Here is a 20,905-nt window from a genome sequence, read left to right as displayed (position 1 = left end):
TCCAGACTTTCGCCTCATCTGTAAACGAGTTGATGCCGGATAAAAACTTTTGCCAACTCTCTCTTCTCGCCTGTCGGCGGGTTCTCCTGCCTTGAGACTTAACTTTCTTAAAGTTAACAAGATTCTCTGCAGTGGGCGAAGCGCATAGCGACCCCCACGCTTTGTTCTGATTCCTACGTGCGATTCTACATTCATCGTTCCACCACAGGACATGCCGTTTGCATGCCGAGCCACTTACTTCACGTATGCATTTAGATGCGGCACCTATAATGAAGGCTGTAAAGTACTCCACAGCAGCATCAATTTCTAATGAGGACATGTCATCCCGTGATATACTAGTTAAGTTTCGGAATTTCTCCCAGTCTGCTGTGTCAATCTTCCACCTAGGAGCCTGTGGTGGATATTCGTTTTCTTTAAGTGTTCTTAATAGTATGGGGAAGTGGTCACTTCCGTAAGGATTGTTCGTAACTTCCCATTCGAGTTCAGGCAGTATGGACGGGGAAACTATGCTAAGATCAATTGAAGAAAAGGTGTTGTTTGCAAGACAGTAATATGTGGGTTTCTTCTTATTCAGAAGGCACGCACCAGAGGAAAAATGGAACTGTTCAACAAGACAACCTCGCGCATCTATATGAGAGTCGCCCCACAGGGAGCTGTGCGCATTGAAATCGCGAAGAACAACATAAGGTTCTGGCAATTCATCTATGAAGGACTGAAATTCATGTTTGCTTAATTTGTAATGTGGGGTTATATAAAGCAAACAAATAGTGATAAGTTCGTTTACCAGAACAACTCGAACCACCACTGCTTCAAGGGCCGTTCGTAGCTGTAAACGTTGACACGCTATGCTTTTTTGAATTACAATTGCAACACCTCCCGATGATGCGATAGCATCATCGCGATCTTTGCGAAAAGTAACATACTGTCGAAGAAAGTTTGTGTATGTTGATTTTAAGTGTGTTTCCTGTAAACACAGCACTTTTGGATTGTGTTTATAGATGAGTTCTTGCACATCATCAAGATTTCTAAGAAGACCTCTGACATTCCATTTAATGATTTGTGTATCCATATTTAAAGTAAATTGGTGCTGTGTTTACGGAAACGGAAGTGATGGCTTAGATTACAGAGCCCTTTCGAGGCCCTGTAATAGGGGTTTTGCCCTTTCTGAAGCATTTGAGCGAGCCTCGGCGCTCCTTAGGCGCTTGGTGCGCCTTGAGGACAGGTGTAGTGTCCATTGCCTCCTGTGAGACGCCGGACAAGCGCTCTTGCGAGCGAGATGTTTTCCGAGAGAGTCCTGCCCCGGAAGGCAAGACCCCTGCACCCCCCAGCCCGGAGGTCAATGGGGCTCCCTGAGGGATTTGGCTGCGCCGGCCGTTGCCAGCGCTGGAAGGGGCCTCGGAGGTTGGGGCAGCCTCGGCTGCGCCCACCTTCGGGGTCGATGGCCCCATCTGCTGGGTTGGCAGAGCAGTGCTAGCTGCAACCGCCGCGGGGGCAGATGGCGTAGCTGCCGACTCACTGATTGTGGGTCGGACAGCCACCGGAGGCCGTTGTGACGCTGCCCCCTGACGCGCCACATCGGCAAAGGTTTTCTTAGGCAGGTACAATACCCGCATGCGTGCCTCCTTGAAACTTATATTTTTTTTTACTTTAACTGTTACAATTTCCTTTTCTGTTTTCCAGGATGAGCACGACCGCAAGTACGCGGCGTGCTCCTCATCACAGTTTACACAGTGGAGAGCATTCTCACAAGCTTCAGATGTGTGTTCATGGGCACTGCATTTCGCACATGTTTGGCGGCCTCGGCAGCTCTGTGAACTGTGGCCGAAGCGCTGGCATTTGAAACATCGGAGCGGATTGGGCACGTACGGCCTGACACTGAGCTTGATGTACCCGGCCTCGATTGACTCGAGGAAGACACTTGAGCCAAAGGTAATTATTAGGTGCTTCGTCTGGATCTCTTTGCCATCCCTCCTCATCTTAATTCTTCTGACATTGATCACATTTTGCTCACTGAAGCCCTCCAGGAGTTCCGCCTCAGTCAGCTCAAGCAGATCATCATCCGACACAACACCACGGGTGGTGTTCATTGTATGGTGCGGCATTACTGTTATGTGGGTCTCCCCAAATGACACTAGTTTCTGTAGATTCTCATATTGTTTCAGATCGCGGAGCTCCAAGAGGAGGTCACCACTTGCCATTCTCGACACCTTGTAACCTGGACCAAAAACATCAGTCAAGGACTTTGAGACAAGGAATGGTGAAATGGTTCGAACTGCTTTGTTTGGCTTTTCAGAGTGGATAACGCGAAAGCGCGGGAAATTCTGGATTTGGTGTCCAAAAAACTTGAAGACATCTTCGGTGCGCCCTCGTTTCTGAGGGCGATCAACAAGGGAGGGGAAAGAAGTTTCCATGAAAATATGTATACATTTGGCAACAGCGCCGACCGCCCACCATGGAGCCCAACGAGGGGACGCGGCAGAGCTTGCATAGAAGTCTGAACGACACCAGTCGTACGCTGTCACTATAACCGAATATGGTGTACCCAAGGTTGGATAGCTACACAGGGTTAACCCTTGCCACCAAGGAGAAAGGAAGTAAATAGAAGAGAGAAGGAGACAGGAAAGGACTAAAAGTGGGAGGGAAAGGCGAAGGTTTGAGGAGAGAGAGACAGGAAAAGGTGACTGCCGATTTCCCCCAGGTGGGTCATTCTGGAGGTGCCATCTATGTGAAGCAGAGGCCGAAGAGGTGTGTTGCCTCCGCCGGGGGGCCTTAAAGGTCCAAACACTTAGCATCGGCTCAACCTCCAGGATTCCCATTTCCCCAGACACGGCTAAGCCACGCACGGCTACACGCGGGAGGGTCCAACCCTCGTGTGCTCGGGTACGTGGTGTCGCAACACACCAAACGCCTGCTGACACAGACGCCCCTGCGGGGTCCATCGCAGTATGGTGCGAGAAATGGTACATGCCGCTTCACCTTACTAAATGCAAAGCTCTGTCATTCACCCGCAACCACAGCTTAACCAGTCACACCTACACAATAAATTCAGCTCCTATCAATCATGCCCAGTCTTACAAATATCTCGGCGTTCACATGACATCGACACTATCATGGGCAACTCATATTGACACCATCTGTTCTAATGCTTCACGCACCCTTGGATATTTAAAACGCAACCTGAAAGCCGCATCACCAGAAATAAAAAAGCTAGCATATCTAACATTCGTATGTCGCCAGTTAGAATATGCATCATCTATCTGGCATCCTTCCAAATCATATCTAACCTATGACATAGAAGCAATACAAAATCGCGCTGCTCGGTTTATAACTTCCAATTACTCTCGTGATACCAGCATAACCGCACTAAAACGCACACTTGAACTACCATCACCTGCTTCCCGCCGGATCATCTCTCGTCCCTGCTTGCTTCACACTTTCTATTACCATCCACACTCCAGGCATTCCCTGTTAAATCCAGCCTTACGTACATCCTCTCGCTTAAGCCACAGTCGTCCCATAGCAAACATTAACACCTGATCATCTGCCATGTACACTTCATTCTTCCCCGACGCTATAACCCATTGGAACCATCTCCCAGAAGATATCGTGTCATGCACTGACCGTAAAACGTTCCGCAAAATGTTAAATAACCACACTGCTTAATTACTGATCCCACTTACCCTTACTCTAACCATTGTTCCTTTTTTTTTGCAATTGTTCTTGGCTTGTATTTGTTTATTGTTGTTTCTTTACTGTTCTGTGCATTTCTTCTAACATTGTTACAAGGATTAAAGCCCTCCCTTATGTAATGCCTCTGGGCCTTTAAGGTGAAAATAAACGAAATAAATGAAATGGGTCCAGTGGTTGTCTCATGAAAGCACTTCTGCATTTTAGATGTATTTGAAAAGGAGGCATTAGAGTTGGCCCCAAGCTAAAGCTTCCTCTTAACTCTTTCCGTACCGCTCCCATTGGGCATCGTTAGCCAGCTAACTATGGACTGAAATGCCAGTTTCGAGACTTTCCATGCCGCTCATGGATACACTGCGCTGTCAGACGTGAAGGAGGAGAACCATTTTTTTTGTTTTCTAAGCAGTTCGCTTCTTTTTCCCCACCAGGTGTTAATTTTTTAACGTGCTCCGAAGTTTGGCGATCGTCAAAGCAGAAAGCAATAATGGCCGCCTCTGGGAGCTGTGCGCGCGCTTCGAAAGATTGCAGATCTCGCAATTTCGATGCGTTTCCAGCTGATTGCATCTATGGATCGAGCAGCAGCGAGTCTGAGGATGCCACATTTTCGTCGGACTTTGACTCTGAGAGCGACGACGATGCAAGCCAGCCCAGAACATCGGCGGCCGCAGCCTGGCATGCCAAGCTCTAGTGCTTGCACTTAACTTCTTGTAGTGGTACACCTGTTCAATGAAAAATTTTGATTTTTTTTGGAGACAATGCTTATTAGACAGCAATACATATTGTGTATCTCATAGTTCTTGTTATATTTCTTTCTTAGTAGATACAAGCGTGTCTTTACAAACTTTGTGCAATTTTATTCCACAATCTTGATTTGGGAAATTTATATATTTTTTACGGCATATATCTTGTTAATAAAGTTCTTATGCATGAAAAGTCCATTCATTCTACCTTTTGTTTATGTATTACATGAAATAATGCGTGGAATAGTTCGTTCAGAAAAAAAAAGAATGTGGTGTAATCTACAAAAAACACCTATTTTCCCCATGGTAGGGACAGAGTTAAGGGCTTCCTCTTAAGAGGAACACAGCTTATGTCTATTCTATAAAAAGTATTGTGAACAGTTAATTTCTTTAATATACTGTCCCGATGTGCACCATTCAAAAGGCACTGCAAACGATTAAAGAGGCTCGGTGCATTCCGTGCTCTGTATGCATTTCGGACACTCTGCGTGTGCCAATGCTGCCGGAGTACTGCAACTACTGGCGTGCACTACTTCACAGGTGGTGTAGCGCAACTAGCGGCGAGATCAGTCTATTGGATATCGCTTCATTGTAGGATGCGCACACGCTCACTTGGAATATTCGCTCAATGTCATCAGGCTGAAATAAGGCCGTGTGAAGATTATCAACAGACCTGATCGTCCATTTGCACCTTCAATTGAAAGCACTACATTATTGGCAATAATAATCCACCCAGAAAGCGAAAACTGTTTTTCTCCATTTCCTCAGTACATCATTCACCACAGGGAAGGGGAAGCCAGAAGCCTCTCATTGGCAGCATGGTCCTATGTTCACAAATGGTGGTCCCAATGCAGTGGCACTGGAAATGATCTATACTTTCGATAACCCATGCAACAAGCCCATTACTTTTTACAGCAATCAAGACATCGAAGTGCAGTCACAAGGCACACTATGGTGATGGAGCCAATGGGAAGCTCTCTCTCAATTTTCTCAATCTAGCTGTTGCAAAGTGCCCAAAATTGTTCTGCGTGAAATGAAGCACTGAGTGCAGATAACATTTTGGGTGTACATTTGGGACCACTTTTAAGGGAAACGCCCAGCTAGTAATAAATCCACTGCAGCAGAAACATTTTCAGTTTACCGAGAGAATAGCTGATAGAATGTATTAGGCTAACTTATTTGCATTAATATATAAACTGCATGTCTTCATGCAGTAATTGTTAGTAAACACTTGTTGGGTATTCCCTTTAACAGTGGACCGTACTGTACATCATGCATAAGTTGGGCATATGCAGCTCAGAAACGAGTGCACGAAGCATATTCATGAAAGCGGTAGGCACAGTGTTGCCCACAGAATTTACTCAAATGAGATGGCATAATTTGTGCATAGGTGGCCAGCCTGAAAGTTAATGTACACAGAAATGGTATAACACAATGGTGCCTAATCTGGCTCAGATACATCCAAGACAAGTGCAGATAACACAGCAAAGGTTTCTTTGACATAAATGAATCTATATAAAAAGTAATATAAGTCATACAAATAATACGGCGTAAAAGGCTCTTAAATTTCAGCCATTTTGCTATCAGCACAGCATGATAATGTACGCACAGGTGGAATAAAGAAAAGGAGGTTGTTGTACCTTTCTGTACAGAGCAGCAACCAAAGCTGACTGAGCTCTGAAAGCTCCAAACTCTATGAAGTAGACAGCGTGGGCATCCAGCACACCACTCAGGAAGAGAAAGCCAGCATAGCCAAAGGCATACACATAGCCGTGCCATGTGTACTCTTTGCTCTGCACAAATGTCAAGATAAGGCTGCAAGGAATGAATGCACCAGCCATGAATACCATGCTCCAATATTATTTCCTACAGACATGAAAAATATTTAAGAACTTTGCAATTCACCAGCATTTTAAATCTAGGGAACCCATGGGGAAGTCGTGACCCAGTAAGTAGGGTACCCAGCTCGGCTGCAAGAGGTGCATGGTTCAATCCTGACTGCCCACCGTAACCTACCATAAGCCAGATACAGGCAGCCCAACGATAACCCACTGTAATTCAGGTACAAGCAGCCCACCTGCCTGAAGTCCCGTTTTCCCCAGGTGCACTGCTTAGATGAGGTTCACAGAGACTGCTATGCTTGCTGTACAACTAAAACAAACCAAGCAACACTCAGATGTCGAAAGGTTGTGTACCCTTCAAAATGACGTCAAGCATGCGTTTTTACTTGAACCACATCACCAAGCTATATTTGCCCAAGCATGAGACATTTCACACATTTTTTAAATCTTGAGTCCTCTTATTTATCTAAAGTACTTACCCATCGACATCAATACCTTTTTCACTAATTTATCATCAACTTTCGAACACAAAGATGTAGTCGCATTGGCTCTTCATACCGTGTAGAATTTTATTAAAAATTCAAAATAGGCACAGAGTTGTCATAATGCTGCATAATGAAGTGCATCATGAGAAAAAGTACTGGCCACCAATTGGCTAGAATAAAAAAAAAAGCATGATTTCTTTCCAAGCAACAAGGAGATTTTTAAGGCGCTCCCAAGGTATAGTAATTTTGCAGATTTTTTTCTCTCAACACAGACTTTGACCACCACTGCAATATTCAAGTCACTGTAAGAGACAGAAAAAGCCATTTCTTCGCAAAATATTTTATGAAGACAGATAAGGCACTGAAGTGATTGGCCATGATATTTTAGAAGGTAATTGGAGAGGGCCAAGCGCAATGTCTGGGACGTATGGCGTGGAATGACTCTGTTAATGAACAACACAATCAATCATAACTACCCTTTTCCTTTAGCTTGTTTGCCCTCTCTGCAAGAAACACAGGACATGCTTCTATAATGGAAATTTCAATGAACCTGTCCTTTCTAATGCTTATGGCAAATGACCGATTCAGTTTGCTGGTGCAACAGCAAGAAAATTTTAGGACAACCTGCAAAAAAGTTTTGATAAGCTCCAAATACTGTCACAGGACTTCTGCATGCATATTGAAAAGATTTTGCGCCAAAAAAGCAACACACACCAGAAAGACGACGACAGCACGGGCGCTACTTCAACTGTTTAATGAGGGTGGAAGCACTCGACATATATAGCCCTCCAAAACACCGCGCATGCGTACAAGGCAACATGGAGTGCAAAGTTTTATCAAAGTAGGCGTGATAGAAACTTCAGCTCAGCCTCGTAAAGAAAAACCGATGTATCACTAACACAGTTAGGACCCGCTTTCTTGATGTAGAAGGCTTCCAATGTTTCACGCGATGTCTGATGTTTGCCTCTACCCAAAATCCTCGCTTCGCGGAACCGTGGAACACAATCGGTGCAAGTCCTGCAGTGATCCACAAGTCGCTCACCTTCATTATTTTATTTTTTATACTTTTTGCATGCTCCCTAAGCCGGTCGTTGACACAACGCCCCGTCTGTCCAATGTAGGATTTCCCGCAGGACAGAGGAATTTCATATACGACGTTTGTGGCACACTTTACGAAACGCTGGCCATGCTTCTTCTGACAGCCAGGCATTTGGCTTTCGCAAGTTATGCGACGGCTTAGCTGGGCAAGCTTTTAGGGAGCGGAGAACACCACCGGTACATTATACCGGTTTGCCACTTTTTTCAGGCTGTGCGTGACTTTATGGATGTATGGTACCACTACAGGCCACTCTTTTTTCTTCGGCTCTACCCTGCTTACCCCAGCCTTCACCTTCTTCAAAAGCGTTTCTGCCACAGGGACCAAGACCGACTCAGGGAAGCCAGCTGCAACGAGCCTGCCCAATTGGTTGTCAAAACTTCCTTGCATCTCATGCACACACGACTTCCGGAGCGATGACTCCAGGCAGAGGTTAGCGATGCCTCTTTTTACTACCTTTGAGTGGGCCGAATTGTACGGCAGGAGCCCTTTTTGCGCACGAGGGGAGTAAGCCCAACAAATGTGCCCATCTGAAAACTTTAACTGTAAATCTAAAAACTGAAGCAAACCATTATCCGGTAGCTCATAAGTAAAACATAGCCCTTTCCCCAGGTTTCTAAAATCATGTAAAACACTGCTCACTGTAGCCTCATTCGAAACGGAGCACTGCTTGTTTAAAACCACTAAAAAGTCGTCCATGTAACGAAACATTTTAAGGACTTTGTCATTAATAAAATGGTTAAAACGATCATGTAGAGAGCGATCGATGGATGATAAAAAGATATTGCAAAGTATGGGGGCTATGCAAGAGCCTATGCATATGCCTTTCTTCTGCAGGTAAGGTTGCTCGTCAAACAAGATAAAAGTACTTCGGAGATAAAATTCTAAAAGGACTAAAAAGTTATCAACAGTGATACCAGCGGCGTTTTGGAAAGCCACTGGGCCGCTCTCGTCTATGCAATCTTTAACAGAGGCAAACAGGTCCGGATAGGGCACTGAATAAAAAAGGTCTTCTACATCAACAGAAAAAGCATAATCTAGGTCATTCTTTTCTTCGAAAAAATGGGATACTTCCCCTGAACTTTTTGTAAGAAAGGGATCAGTTATTACTAGGCTATTAACTAGGCTATTAACTAGGCTATATTACTATTACTAGGCTATTAATAGCCTAGTAATAACTGATCCCTTCCTTACAAAAAGTTCAGGGGAAGTATCCCATTTTTTCGAAGAAAAGAATGACCTAGATTATGCTTTTTTTGTTGATGTAGAAGACCTTTTTTATTCAGTGCCCTATTCGGACCTGTTTGCCTCTGTTAAAGATTGCATAGACGAGAGCGGCCCAGTGGCTTTCCAAAACGCCGCTGGTATCACTGTTGATAACTTTTTAGTCCTTTTAGAATTTTATCTCCGAAGTACTTTTATCTTGTTTGACGAGCAACCTTACCTGCAGAAGAAAGGCATATGCATAGGCTCTTGCATAGCCCCCATACTTTGCAATATCTTTTTATCATCCATCGATCGCTCTCTACATGATCGTTTTAACCATTTTATTAATGACAAAGTCCTTAAAATGTTTCGTTACATGGACGACTTTTTAGTGGTTTTAAACAAGCAGTGCTCCGTTTCGAATGAGGCTACAGTGAGCAGTGTTTTACATGATTTTAGAAACCTGGGGAAAGGGCTATGTTTTACTTATGAGCTACCGGATAATGGTTTGCTTCAGTTTTTAGATTTACAGTTAAAGTTTTCAGATGGGCACATTTGTTGGGCTTACTCCCCTCGTGCGCAAAAAGGGCTCCTGCCGTACAATTCGGCCCACTCAAAGGTAGTAAAAAGAGGCATCGCTAACCTCTGCCTGGAGTCATCGCTCCGGAAGTCGTGTGTGCATGAGATGCAAGGAAGTTTTGACAACCAATTGGGCAGGCTCGTTGCAGCTGGCTTCCCTGAGTCGGTCTTGGTCCCTGTGGCAGAAACGCTTTTGAAGAAGGTGAAGGCTGGGGTAAGCAGGGTAGAGCCGAAGAAAAAAGAGTGGCCTGTAGTGGTACCATACATCCATAAAGTCACGCACAGCCTGAAAAAAGTGGCAAACCGGTATAATGTACCGGTGGTGTTCTCCGCTCCCTAAAAGCTTGCCCAGCTAAGCCGTCGCATAACTTGCGAAAGCCAAATGCCTGGCTGTCAGAAGAAGCATGGCCAGCGTTTCGTAAAGTGTGCCACAAACGTCGTATATGAAATTCCTCTGTCCTGCGGGAAATCCTACATTGGACAGACGGGGCGTTGTGTCAACGACCGGCTTAGGGAGCATGCAAAAAGTATAAAAAATAAAATAATGAAGGTGAGCGACTTGTGGATCACTGCAGGACTTGCACCGATTGTGTTCCACGGTTCCGCGAAGCGAGGATTTTGGGTAGAGGCAAACATCAGACATCGCGTGAAACATTGGAAGCCTTCTACATCAAGAAAGCGGGTCCTAACTGTGTTAGTGATACATCGGTTTTTCTTTACGAGGCTGAGCTGAAGTTTCTATCACGCCTACTTTGATAAAACTTTGTACTCCATGTTGCCTTGTACGCATGCGCGGTGTTTTGGAGGGCTATATATGTCGAGTGCTTCCAACCTCATTAAACAGTTGAAGTAGCGCCCATGCTGTCGTCGTCTTTCTGGTGTGTGTTGTTTTTTTGGCGCAAAATCTTTTCAATATGCAAGATCACCAACTAGCCCAGCAGTCAACTCTTCTAAAGTATATTTCTGCATGCATGCTGTTGGGTGCTTTAATTTTCTAGTTTGCTAGTTCCTAATTTGCTAGTTTTTTCTTTAATAGTGTCCAAGTGTCTTATCTATTTTTTCCATTATTTACAGTTTGTTATTTACCTGCAAATGTTAAGGCCCTGTGTAGTGATGAAACATTAAATTCTACTTTAGAAATTTTTGAGGTATATTTTCTAGACTTGTACAAAATTAGTTACATGTAATTAATTACTTGTAATCAATGACACTACTTTGTAATTTTCCAATTGATCAACATTTTTTTTTTACTCAGTAACGATCACTGTAATTACTTTTTTCTGTAACCAATTACATGTGACAAGTTACTTTATTGACTAGACAAGGTGTAACAGTCGCCACAGTTTTTAGCATTTGAATGTGGCAGGAGCAACAGTAGAACACCCGCAGTTGTGCCATGCAGCAGGCTTGTGACAGTGCATATTCAGACAGGCTGATCTAGGTGCTCAATATTTATTCCGTCATCTTAAGCCTCCATTAGATGGCCCAACAAATTGAAGTGAACATTTTGAAAGGCAAATAAAGAAATAAAGAAGAGGAAGAACTGGCACTGTTATAGTATGATAGAGATGGCCACTTTGGACGTTCATGTCACAAAGACACATAGAGACAATTTTCCCACCTTTTAAATGGCTCTAATTAGGAAGGAACAGCGCCAACTAAGACGATCACAAGTGGGGAGAACGACATAGGACAAGCACCTGTCCTGTGTCGTCCTCCCCACTTGTGATCGTCTTAGTTGGCGCTGTTCCTTCCTAATTCAAGTATGCACCATCTAGCCCAAATGAATGTTGTCCTGATCAATGGCTCTACTGGAACTGCCTTCTTTAAGCCCCACACAATGAAAGCATTACGCTACTTCGCGGACCAAAACCTGAGCATTGTGGCACTGACTAATGACAATCTTGTGTGCAAGGTGTTCATACATTACAACACAGTTCTGTTCTCCGGCCTACACATCAAGTGAGTTTTTAATGTCGTGGCAAATTTCTCCAGAAGATGAGAGAAGTTAATCGAAGAAATTTTGAAAAGCAACTGTTAGTAAAGGTAAACCATGCTTGAATGGCTGCGAAGAAGGCACTGAAGGAGCCAGATCAATTTCTTCTATTTACTGCATCTTTGTAATGTTAATGAACGCTGACAGGAAAGTACTGTATTTACTCGAATTTAATGCACACTTTTTCCAACAAAATGGATCTAAATATTGCATGCGTGTTAGAATCGAGCAGAACCCTACATCTGCATTACCATGGGCCCCTCGTAAGCGCTTCGAGCATAGCTGCAATAGCTTCCTCCATGTGCTGTAGTATGTGTGCTTAGGTTAGTCTTCTGTCTGTCTTCCCGTTTTCTGTGTTTGCTCCATCAGCCTGAAAATGCTGAGTGCGAAGACACATTGAATAATTCATGATGCTGCATTTAAAAGCAAAGTGATCATGTGTGCAGAAACGGGCGGAAATTGGGCAGCATCATGGGCTTTTGGAGTTCCTGAAACTTGCGTGCAGGACAGGTGAAACAGAAGTAGAGCCGTTCTACTCCCACGGCTGCTGTGTATGGTGCGGCGGCGCAGATACTGTCTTGAAAGCAATCTGCGATAGGGATAGAGTCTATGCGCCTAGGCACACTAAGGGCTGATAGCTTCATGTGTGCGGCTTTCTTGCCGCTTAGTTCGCACTGAAATGATAGGCAGAATGAAGGTCGATTAGCTCGCTCTTCCTACCGTACTTCCTCACTCCAGTGTATTGACAGCAAGTTTAAGTGGTCAACGAGTGAGATGTGTTCCCGTTTGGTTGCATGTGACACCATGCTTGTTAACTCAGTTAGTAAGCAAACGTTTAGGAGTTTATATGGCCGATAAACTACTATCCTTACTTCATATAGCTGTCTACTAATTTGCTATCACAATCAATGCTTTGCCTATTGGGCGCAACTGCAACTTTTTTTATTCCCTGCAACTAGTGCATTGGGAGTAAATCTTTCTTTTTCCAAATGAGAGAAAGTTGTATTTCTGTATAAAAGCATGAGGTACACAAAACTGTAAACGAAATATTTTTTTTTTGGGGGGGGGGGGGGGGGTTATGGAAAACAGGTGCGCGTTGCAGTCGAGGGCGTGTTGTTGTTTGTTTGTTTTTTGTCACAGAAGACGGGTGCGCATTACAATTGAGGGTGCGTTAGGATCAAGTAAATACGGTAATGTAAACTTAAATGATTATATTTAAGTAATTGCCCAATTACTTTTATGAGACAGTAATTGGTCACTGTTATCAACTGCATTGTTGAAAGAAGTAATTGTAATCTGTGACATATTATCTTCTTTTGTGGCACTCACTAGTTTGCTAATGATCAATCGAAATATTTTTGAAATGCTAAAAGTTGTACGGTTGACTTCCGTTAATTCGACCCTGATGGGAGCCATGAAATTGATTCAATTATCTGGCAAGTCAAATTAAACAAAATGCAGAACGAACGTCAAGACACACTGCTGATTCATTTGGCAGTATTTGCCCGATTTTAATGTGTTCCAAATCAAAATGCACACTCGTTTTATGCGTCCAAAGTTTAAAAACCTAATGTAGAGATGACATTAATGTATACAGAGACCTTGCTTCTCGCGAATTTGTAGGCACAGGGCTGCTGTGGCTTGGAGTGGCATTAGGTCAAGGAATCCACCAAGCCCATTGACGAATAGGTCAGGTAGTAGGAACGAAGGAAAAAGGGTTTATTGGCTTAGTTACAAGGCTCCAGTTATGGAAGCCTACTCCATGCAAGAGCAAGTTAAACGTCCGAATTCACATCAGGGCCCTCTCTCCTTACTGAACTAAAAGTCTCCGCTTTTAATACCGTCACCTTCCCTAGGCAAGTCGAGTAGGGAATCTGAAGACTGTCTAGCAGCAAATCACAATCGTTGAAACCGTTGCAATGCCATGCCCATGCCACCGCAACGCTCCACAGTAACCCCACCTCCGAAGATAGATGGTGTGGAATAAGTGCCAGTATAGCAACCTGTACATCCAGGGTCGCGGTTGTTGTTTGGTAGCATTTGATGTTGCCCCCCCCCCCCCCCCCCCCCCTTGTCATTCGGTCTGTAGTGGTGAGTGTAGTGGCCTCTTGTGGACCCGCCAAGTCGGTGTCCACACTGCACTGACGTCTGGGTAGGCGTTGATGGATTGGTGGGGGTTTACCTCATGGCAAACATCTAATTAATGCCTTTGTGGTGTTGACACGTAACAAGGTGTACCTGGCTGAAGAAAGCTTGCAGTTTGGCAGCATAGTCGGCAGGTGATGGCATAGGTCTTTTGCTGGTGGCGGCAAAGAAATCGCATGGAAGGTGTGAGTGCCATAGACTAGTGCAGCACAGGAGCAACCTAGGTCGCTCTTGAGTGTGGCTCTGATGCCAAGTAAGACGAGAGGCAAATTTAGAACCCACTTTTCGGGCAATTCATGCGCCATGAAGACTTAAGATGCCAGTGAAAATGTTGGCCAAAACTTGACTGCGGGTGGTAAGCAGTCGTGCGAAAATATGTCGTTCCGAGAAGTTTGAGCAGCTTGTAGAAGAGTGCTGAGTAGAACCACAGACCGCAATCAGTGACTATTGTCAAATGGGCAGCCAAACCTTGCAATTCATGTAGAAGCGAAAACGGCTGCAACAGTAGGCGCTGAGTTGTCAGGTATGGGTGTAGGGTGTATGGGTGTATGGGTGTATGGGTGTGTCCACTGTGTATAGTGGTCGATGCATGTCAGTATGCAGGAATAATCTTTCAAAGGTACGAGAGAGCCGATGAGGTCCAGGTGCAAGGTGTCAAAATGAGCATCCGGTGGGAGGAAAGATTTGGCAGGCAGATGGGGTGATGCTGGAACTTGGAGCGTTGACACAACAAACAGCAAACCCAGTTGCACACTTGTGTGTTTAGCTGAAGCCAAACAAAATTACTTAAAAGAAGCTTCTGTGTCGTGCATATTCCAGGATGTGACAAGTTGTGCACGGTTTCAAATAGTCATCTGCGATAGCATGCCGAAATGTATGGTCAAGGAATGCCGGTAGAAGTGTCACAGATGACGGACATACGATCTAGAATCAAAACGATGTCGTCCAATTTCAGGGAGACTGACAAATTTCGCAGGGTACAAAGTTCAGTGTCGTCACGCTGTTGACTGGCAAGTAAGTCGACATGATGATTCTGATGGTAACGTGGAAACAACATTGATGCAACTCAGAACATCGGCTGGAATTTTCTCGGTGCCCTTGATATGATGGAACATTGCGGTAAACTTAGCGATGTGAGAAAGGTGTCCACTCTCAGGGGGTGAATAACAGGACACAGAATGGTTCATTGCATGCACAATGGGCTTGTGTTCTGTCAAGACAGTAAATGCACATCCTTCAAGGAAATGGCAAAAATGTCTGATAGCCAGGTAAATGGCAAGCAATTCACGGCCAAACACACTGTAGCGGGACTGCGCAGGCTTCAGTTTCTTGGAGGAAAAGGTGAGTAGATGCCACACAGTGATGATGAATTGCTGCAGAACAGCACCAACAGTGCTGTTCGGTGTCACGTGGTGTCAGCTAGAGCAGACTTGACTCTTGTGAAAGCATCGGTGGTCTCTTCAGTCCAATGAAGCACTTGCTTATGCTTATTTCCCAGCAGAGCATTTAGCAGAGCCACAAGTCGTGTGCAATCAGGAATGAATTGGTGGTAGAAACTGACGAACCCGAGAAAACGGCAAAGTTTGGTGAATGTGGTCGTTCATGGAAAGTCCTCAATAATACGAATCTTAGGTGACAGTGGTTGCATGTCATTAGCGTCAACGATATGCCCGAGGAACTCAAGTTCCGGTCGGCTGAATTCGCTCTTGGCGGCATTGATGACAATCCCTTTACAGGCAAGGCGTGGAAACAACAACTGCAAGTGTTGAAGATGTTCTTCCGAGGAAGAGCTTGTGATGAGAAGCTCATCAATATATGCAAAAACGAAAGGAAGGCATCGAGTGACGGCATCAATGAAATGCTGAAAGCATTGGCCAGCGTTCCGTAGAATGAACAGCATGCAGAGAAATTCAAAAAGGCCGAACGGTGTGTTGATGGCGGTCTTGGGCATGTCTCCTGCAGCAACCAGTAGTTGATGATAGGCACGAACAAGATCGATCTTAGAAATGTTGTGGCACCGTGCAATGCTACCGCGAAGTCCTGATTGTTCAGGAGAGGGTAGCGATCAGGAACTATAAAGTTGTTTGCAACCGATAACTGCCGCGTCGACACCAGTCTCCAGTCTTCTTAGGCACTATGTGAAGTGGTGATGCCTAATTACTGGAGGAAGGGTTGATAATGCCATGTTGCAGCATATGTTCGAACTTTACGCGAGCGATCTTGGGTTTCTCTGGGGACAAACGCCGGGGTTGGAAATAGAGTAGTGGGTCGGAGGCAATGATGTGATGGCACTCGTCATGTTGCACCGATTGCATACAGTGCAGCAGGTGCAACAAAGTGGTAAATTTGTGTAGGAGCTCAGCAAACGGTTCGTCCAACATGGCTGTAAAAGGCGCACTCTGCAATGTGCTTGTTGCTGGGATGCCAGGAATGGACAGCTGGGTAATGGAGTCTATGAGATAGCGTCATTGCACATCGACAAGGAATCCATAGTTGTGCAAGAAGTCTGCTCCAATGAGTGCAAGACTGACATCTGCAAACAGAAAATTGAGCAGGACGCTCATTGAAGACCAAGGTTTCGCACGATGGAGCGTAATGAAAAAGACGAATCCTGGTGCTGTTGATGGCTTGCAGAAACGGCACCAGGAACGGTGTCGCTTTTCGGTCGAAGTGTTGGGTGGGAAAATGCTTATGTCAGCTCCTGTGTCGACTAAAAACTGTTGACCTGGAGCTCTGCCACTTAGAAAAGGTGGCTGGTGTGTTTGGCCAGATCATTCATTGCCGTTAGAGGTCAGCCAGCCTATTTCCCTGCCAAGCACAGGGACGCTGACAGTGACAAGCGCCTTTTCCAGAACGACGATGGTTGTAGGTGATGTTTCATGGTGGGTGCCTATGCATCTTGATTTGCTGGAACTATGGGTGCACGGGTTCGTGAGTGACGAGAAGACGTGTGGCGATGTTCTATTGCACAGATGATGTGTTCCAGACACTCACACAATGAGTCGAGCGGAGATTGTGCTGCTAAAGACCAAGGAAGGGTGTTGTGTAGTTGGTTTTGGTTTCTGGTTTCGGTTCCATTTGCTATCCAGTGTGTTACGTCATACATGACGTCACAGTTGCAATAAAAAGGCTGGTGCTGTCAAGCAGCACAGGGAGCGATGTGATCGCAGACAATTGGAGTCGTGGTTGTACTTCTGGGACGGAGGGCCCCCGAGTGTGGCTCGGTGCATGTGGCCACCTGACCTAGCTACCTTACGATACAACAAAGGGTTTTCAGGGCGGTTGTATTGTCACCCGAACATGATGTTGTGGCAGCAATGCTTGAGGTGGCTACTTCCATGACCTTGTCGGCCAACACAGCAAGCCTGGTAAGATTCATGGTAGAAGCTGTTGCTAGGACTATCTGCTCGTTAGGCGGGAGTCATTGCAAAAAAGAAAGAAAACAATTTGCGCAAGAGCGTGTCATCAATGGATCTTGCCTTGCCTCTGCGCAGCTGCCTCATTCGGCAAAAAAGTTGACTAGGGCATCGGTCACTGAGTTCTTCATCGGAAAAGAGCTGTTGGATTCAAGAATGCTGTAAAGGTGCTGTGCGCTGTAGCAGGGTTGCCTTGAGATTGTCATAGGTGGTGGTAGACAGGGGCTTTCAACAAATCTGCTACTTCGTCAATAGTGGTGGGTGAGAACACTGCAACAGCATGATGAGACTTCGAGGCTCTGGAGCGGATACCAGCGACTTGGAATTGAGATTCGGCCTGAAGAAACCATCCTGAAGGATGCTGGTCCCAGTACTGTGGGAGGCAGACAACGATGGCTGAACAGGAGAGGTCACCGCATGCCTTGAAAGGTTTCTGGCCTTGACCAATCTTTGGTCTGGTCCATGGCTGTCTTTACGACAGGAGCGTATCGCAGGATCATGTCCAGGTCACCAAACTGTGACGACAAGCGAACGTGTAGACCGGTAAAGTCTCTGCCTTCCGAGAGAGAGAACAAACTGACACGATTAATCTCTTAGTGTAGCATTTTTTAAATATCTGCGAACACCAGCCCGTGCTGCCGCGTGCCAGAGGCACCTGCGTCGTGTAGATGTGAGCATCTAAATAATTCAGATGCGATGCCAATGCTGCTGCTGCTACAAATGGATTCGAATCACGCTACCTATGAATGTGCATGCTGCCTCTGAAACCACAAAGCGTTCAAGGCATCCGTCGTACTCACTAGTAGTCAGCAACTCCGCTTAAAGAAAGGGCTGGTATAATTTGTGTGCATGTTCGCATGTGTGCATGTGCGTGCCTGTGTGCTCTTGTTTCAACTTTTTATGCACTCGCATAAGGCTTCACTGTATATAGATACCAGCTCATTCGATGTGCTGCAATTTTTGAAATAATGGAAGCTTACTAGTTTCGTAAACTGCTACCAGTAGGTTTTTAGGGGCAAAACGTATTTACAGAGATATCTTTCCGATTCGAGGACACATGTTTTCAATGTATGTTAAAGAGTTCATGCAAATGATTGGGCATTGGTGTCCGGCATGGGGAAAATATATTCCCTCTATATCCTGTCCTGGTGAGTCAACCATACTTAATTCATCAGCGCCCATCGTGATGTTCCATTATTGTAATTCGGTTAGCTGGCATTTGTGTATAAAAGGCACAATAAATGCTCTTTTGATTGTTTGTAATACTGTGTTGTCGTTCTTTTGTCCAAAGAGCACATTTGAAACTCCACACACTCTCATCTTTCCTAGACTGAGCAACACTCAAGTGCCACTGCTGAAACAAGCACTCTTTGGTGAGCTGAAGTGCCATCATCACTGTTTGGCTTAGTGGCTGCAAGTGCCGAACGTTGTTCGAGCCAGTGCACTCTTTCCCCAGTGAAAATGGTTGTGAATGCTTCACATCACGAAGGGATGTTTTCTTAGCGAGTGGGAATTGCATGCTGTGGAGGTTGGCGTTTCAGCTTGATGCATCAAATAAACTGGAATTTTTTGTCTTGTGGGGTCTCTCCTCCCGTACTCGTGGGACAAAGGAACGACAACACAGTAGTGCAAACAATCACAAGGGCATTTATTGCACCTTTCATAGATCAGTGCCTGCTAGCCGAGTTGCTATCCACAAAACATGCCGATGGGCGCGCGACAAATCTAGAAGTCTGACTCACCGCGACCGGAAGCGAGCGAATATGTTCGCCCCATGCTGGATCCCAAGGCCTGGTCGTTCGCGTGTATGGTCACGCGAATCGTGGCGCGTTCGAGGGCGGCCACGCGAGGCGGTCTCGCAGAAGCATGGGTCGGCGCGCATGCGGGAGACGTCCCCGCCGTGCGCCGACCCGCCGGGCAAGAGGGTCGCTGCACGTGCGGCACGACCGTCTCGCTTGCTGTCTCGAACCCAACAGCCCGAGCGCCTTGTCTCCCGACGCCCGAGTAACCCCGCAGCGGCGCGACGCTCACGCCATCTCTCGCACCGCGCTTGTACCACTCCAACCGCCGCGGGCGCCAGGCCACGCGGCGGGCGAAGCCGCCCTGCAGGAGACGAGCCATGCGGGAAAACTAGATCTCAGGGGAGGCGTGAGAGTCACACATCCCCACAGTCTTAAAGCTCCACAATTTTGTACACCTTGAAATAGGCATGGAGTACACCCCGGGAGCGCTGAGTGTTTCTATTACCATGCAGTTCCTGTGCTACCGAGTTGAAACATTATCTGATAAGTGCTAATCATTTGTCCCCTTACAGATTTCAGCAACACAGCCCAAGTTATACTGAAGGAATCACTCTGTTATCTTTTTTGTCCTATAGTTGGACATTTTCTGACACCTCAGCTGAAGCACACAACACTGAGTACAATGGATGGGCCCCATAAGTGCGGCCACTAAAATCGTCCCTAACATCAGACCACAGTTTTCACTGGAAGACTAAGCAGCATTTGTGCGCTTGGCACCCCACAAGAAGAGCAGCAATGCACAGAACACATACAGATAACCAAAAGATTCATAATACAGGCCACTCGCAGCATGTGATGTGTACCTGTGTGCCACACACACCCTTAAGTAGAGTACCACTGGCTATTGGGAACATGTGGCACATCTATAGGCTGTTTCACATGATGCAATTGGGGCAAAAAAAATCTTTCTGCCGTGCACATCGCAGAGTGATTTTCGGTGACAGCTTTCACATGCGTCTGTGGCAGCGTCATTTCCGCTGCAGCGATGCGCTAGGTTGCTGCCTGCATCGTTAAATAAAAAGAACATGGAAACTAGTCAAATATTCGAATTTTCCTATTATTATTTGATAATAGAATAAGCACACCATTTTTTTACGTTTAAAGCGTGGAGACTTTACGACAGCTTGCAGCTGCGGTGAGTGAGACGCTGCACAAGACCGCAAGTATGAGCGTGCGGTTTGTGCAGCGTCGGTGGGAAGGTTCCGTTTAGTACACTCTAGTTTCATTGTTACTATAGAAGCCACAACTTTTTTTCCTGGATAAGTATTTGCTTTTGCAGAAGAACAAGCTACTGTTAAGTGTGCATGTATAAGAAGCTGGCACAATGAGTCGTGATGAAGAGGTTGACGACAGTGGTGATCGAGTGGGTACGTGCCTTATGTTGAAGCGGCGTCCTCCTCCCGACCTGGATAGCATGCAGCTTTTCCTTTTAAACGAATTGTGTAGGCGGAAGAAAAACAAAAGGTCCATGAAGCTCCTAAGCTGCAGATGCTGGTGGGTATGCCCCATTAAAACATAACTACAACGGGCACACGACATTGCTCCACAGAGCTACCAATGCGCGGTAAAACAGGAAAGCCCCTATGTGGACAGCGTGTTGTTTCGTCACACATTGCCTCTCCCACATCGTGCCGATTACTGTGACTCAGCAATGGCGTGACAAACTTGTTGGAATCCAGTCGCGGAGAGCCCACGGCGTCGTGGCAGTTGCTGAGCGACGAAATTCGCTGTGTCACTGACTGAAAATCGCGCCATGTGAAACAGCCTTATGGCCAGCACCAACCACTTACTGACAAGGGCATCCAGATGAAAAAAGTGCTATAGACATAAAAGTTCCTTCTTCTGCACAATAACAGCTAAATACAGTGGAATCTCGATGATACGATCACGGCTTATACAAATTTCCGGATGA

The 20,905-nt window shown here is 45.7% G+C and overlaps 1 protein-coding gene across 6 annotated transcripts in view; it reads right to left on the bottom strand.

The window, feature by feature from the left end:
- LOC142578625 (multidrug resistance-associated protein 1-like) overlaps nucleotides 1-20,905 on the bottom strand; it is a 289,636-nt gene that overhangs the window by 178,712 nt on the left and 90,019 nt on the right. For all 6 annotated transcript variants that reach the window (XM_075688047.1, XM_075688043.1, XM_075688046.1 and 3 more), the window contains one exon: nucleotides 6,068-6,242. In XM_075688047.1, coding sequence (XP_075544162.1) covers nucleotides 6,068-6,242 — 175 coding nt within the window. The remainder of the gene's footprint in view (nucleotides 1-6,067; nucleotides 6,243-20,905) is intronic.

The sequence above is a fragment of the Dermacentor variabilis genome, chromosome 4, assembly GCF_050947875.1.
Source record: "Dermacentor variabilis isolate Ectoservices chromosome 4, ASM5094787v1, whole genome shotgun sequence".
Lineage (NCBI taxonomy): Eukaryota > Metazoa > Arthropoda > Arachnida > Ixodida > Ixodidae > Dermacentor > Dermacentor variabilis.
The sequence above is the reverse complement of the archived record's forward strand: the minus strand, read 5'-3'. Positions and strand labels throughout refer to the sequence as shown.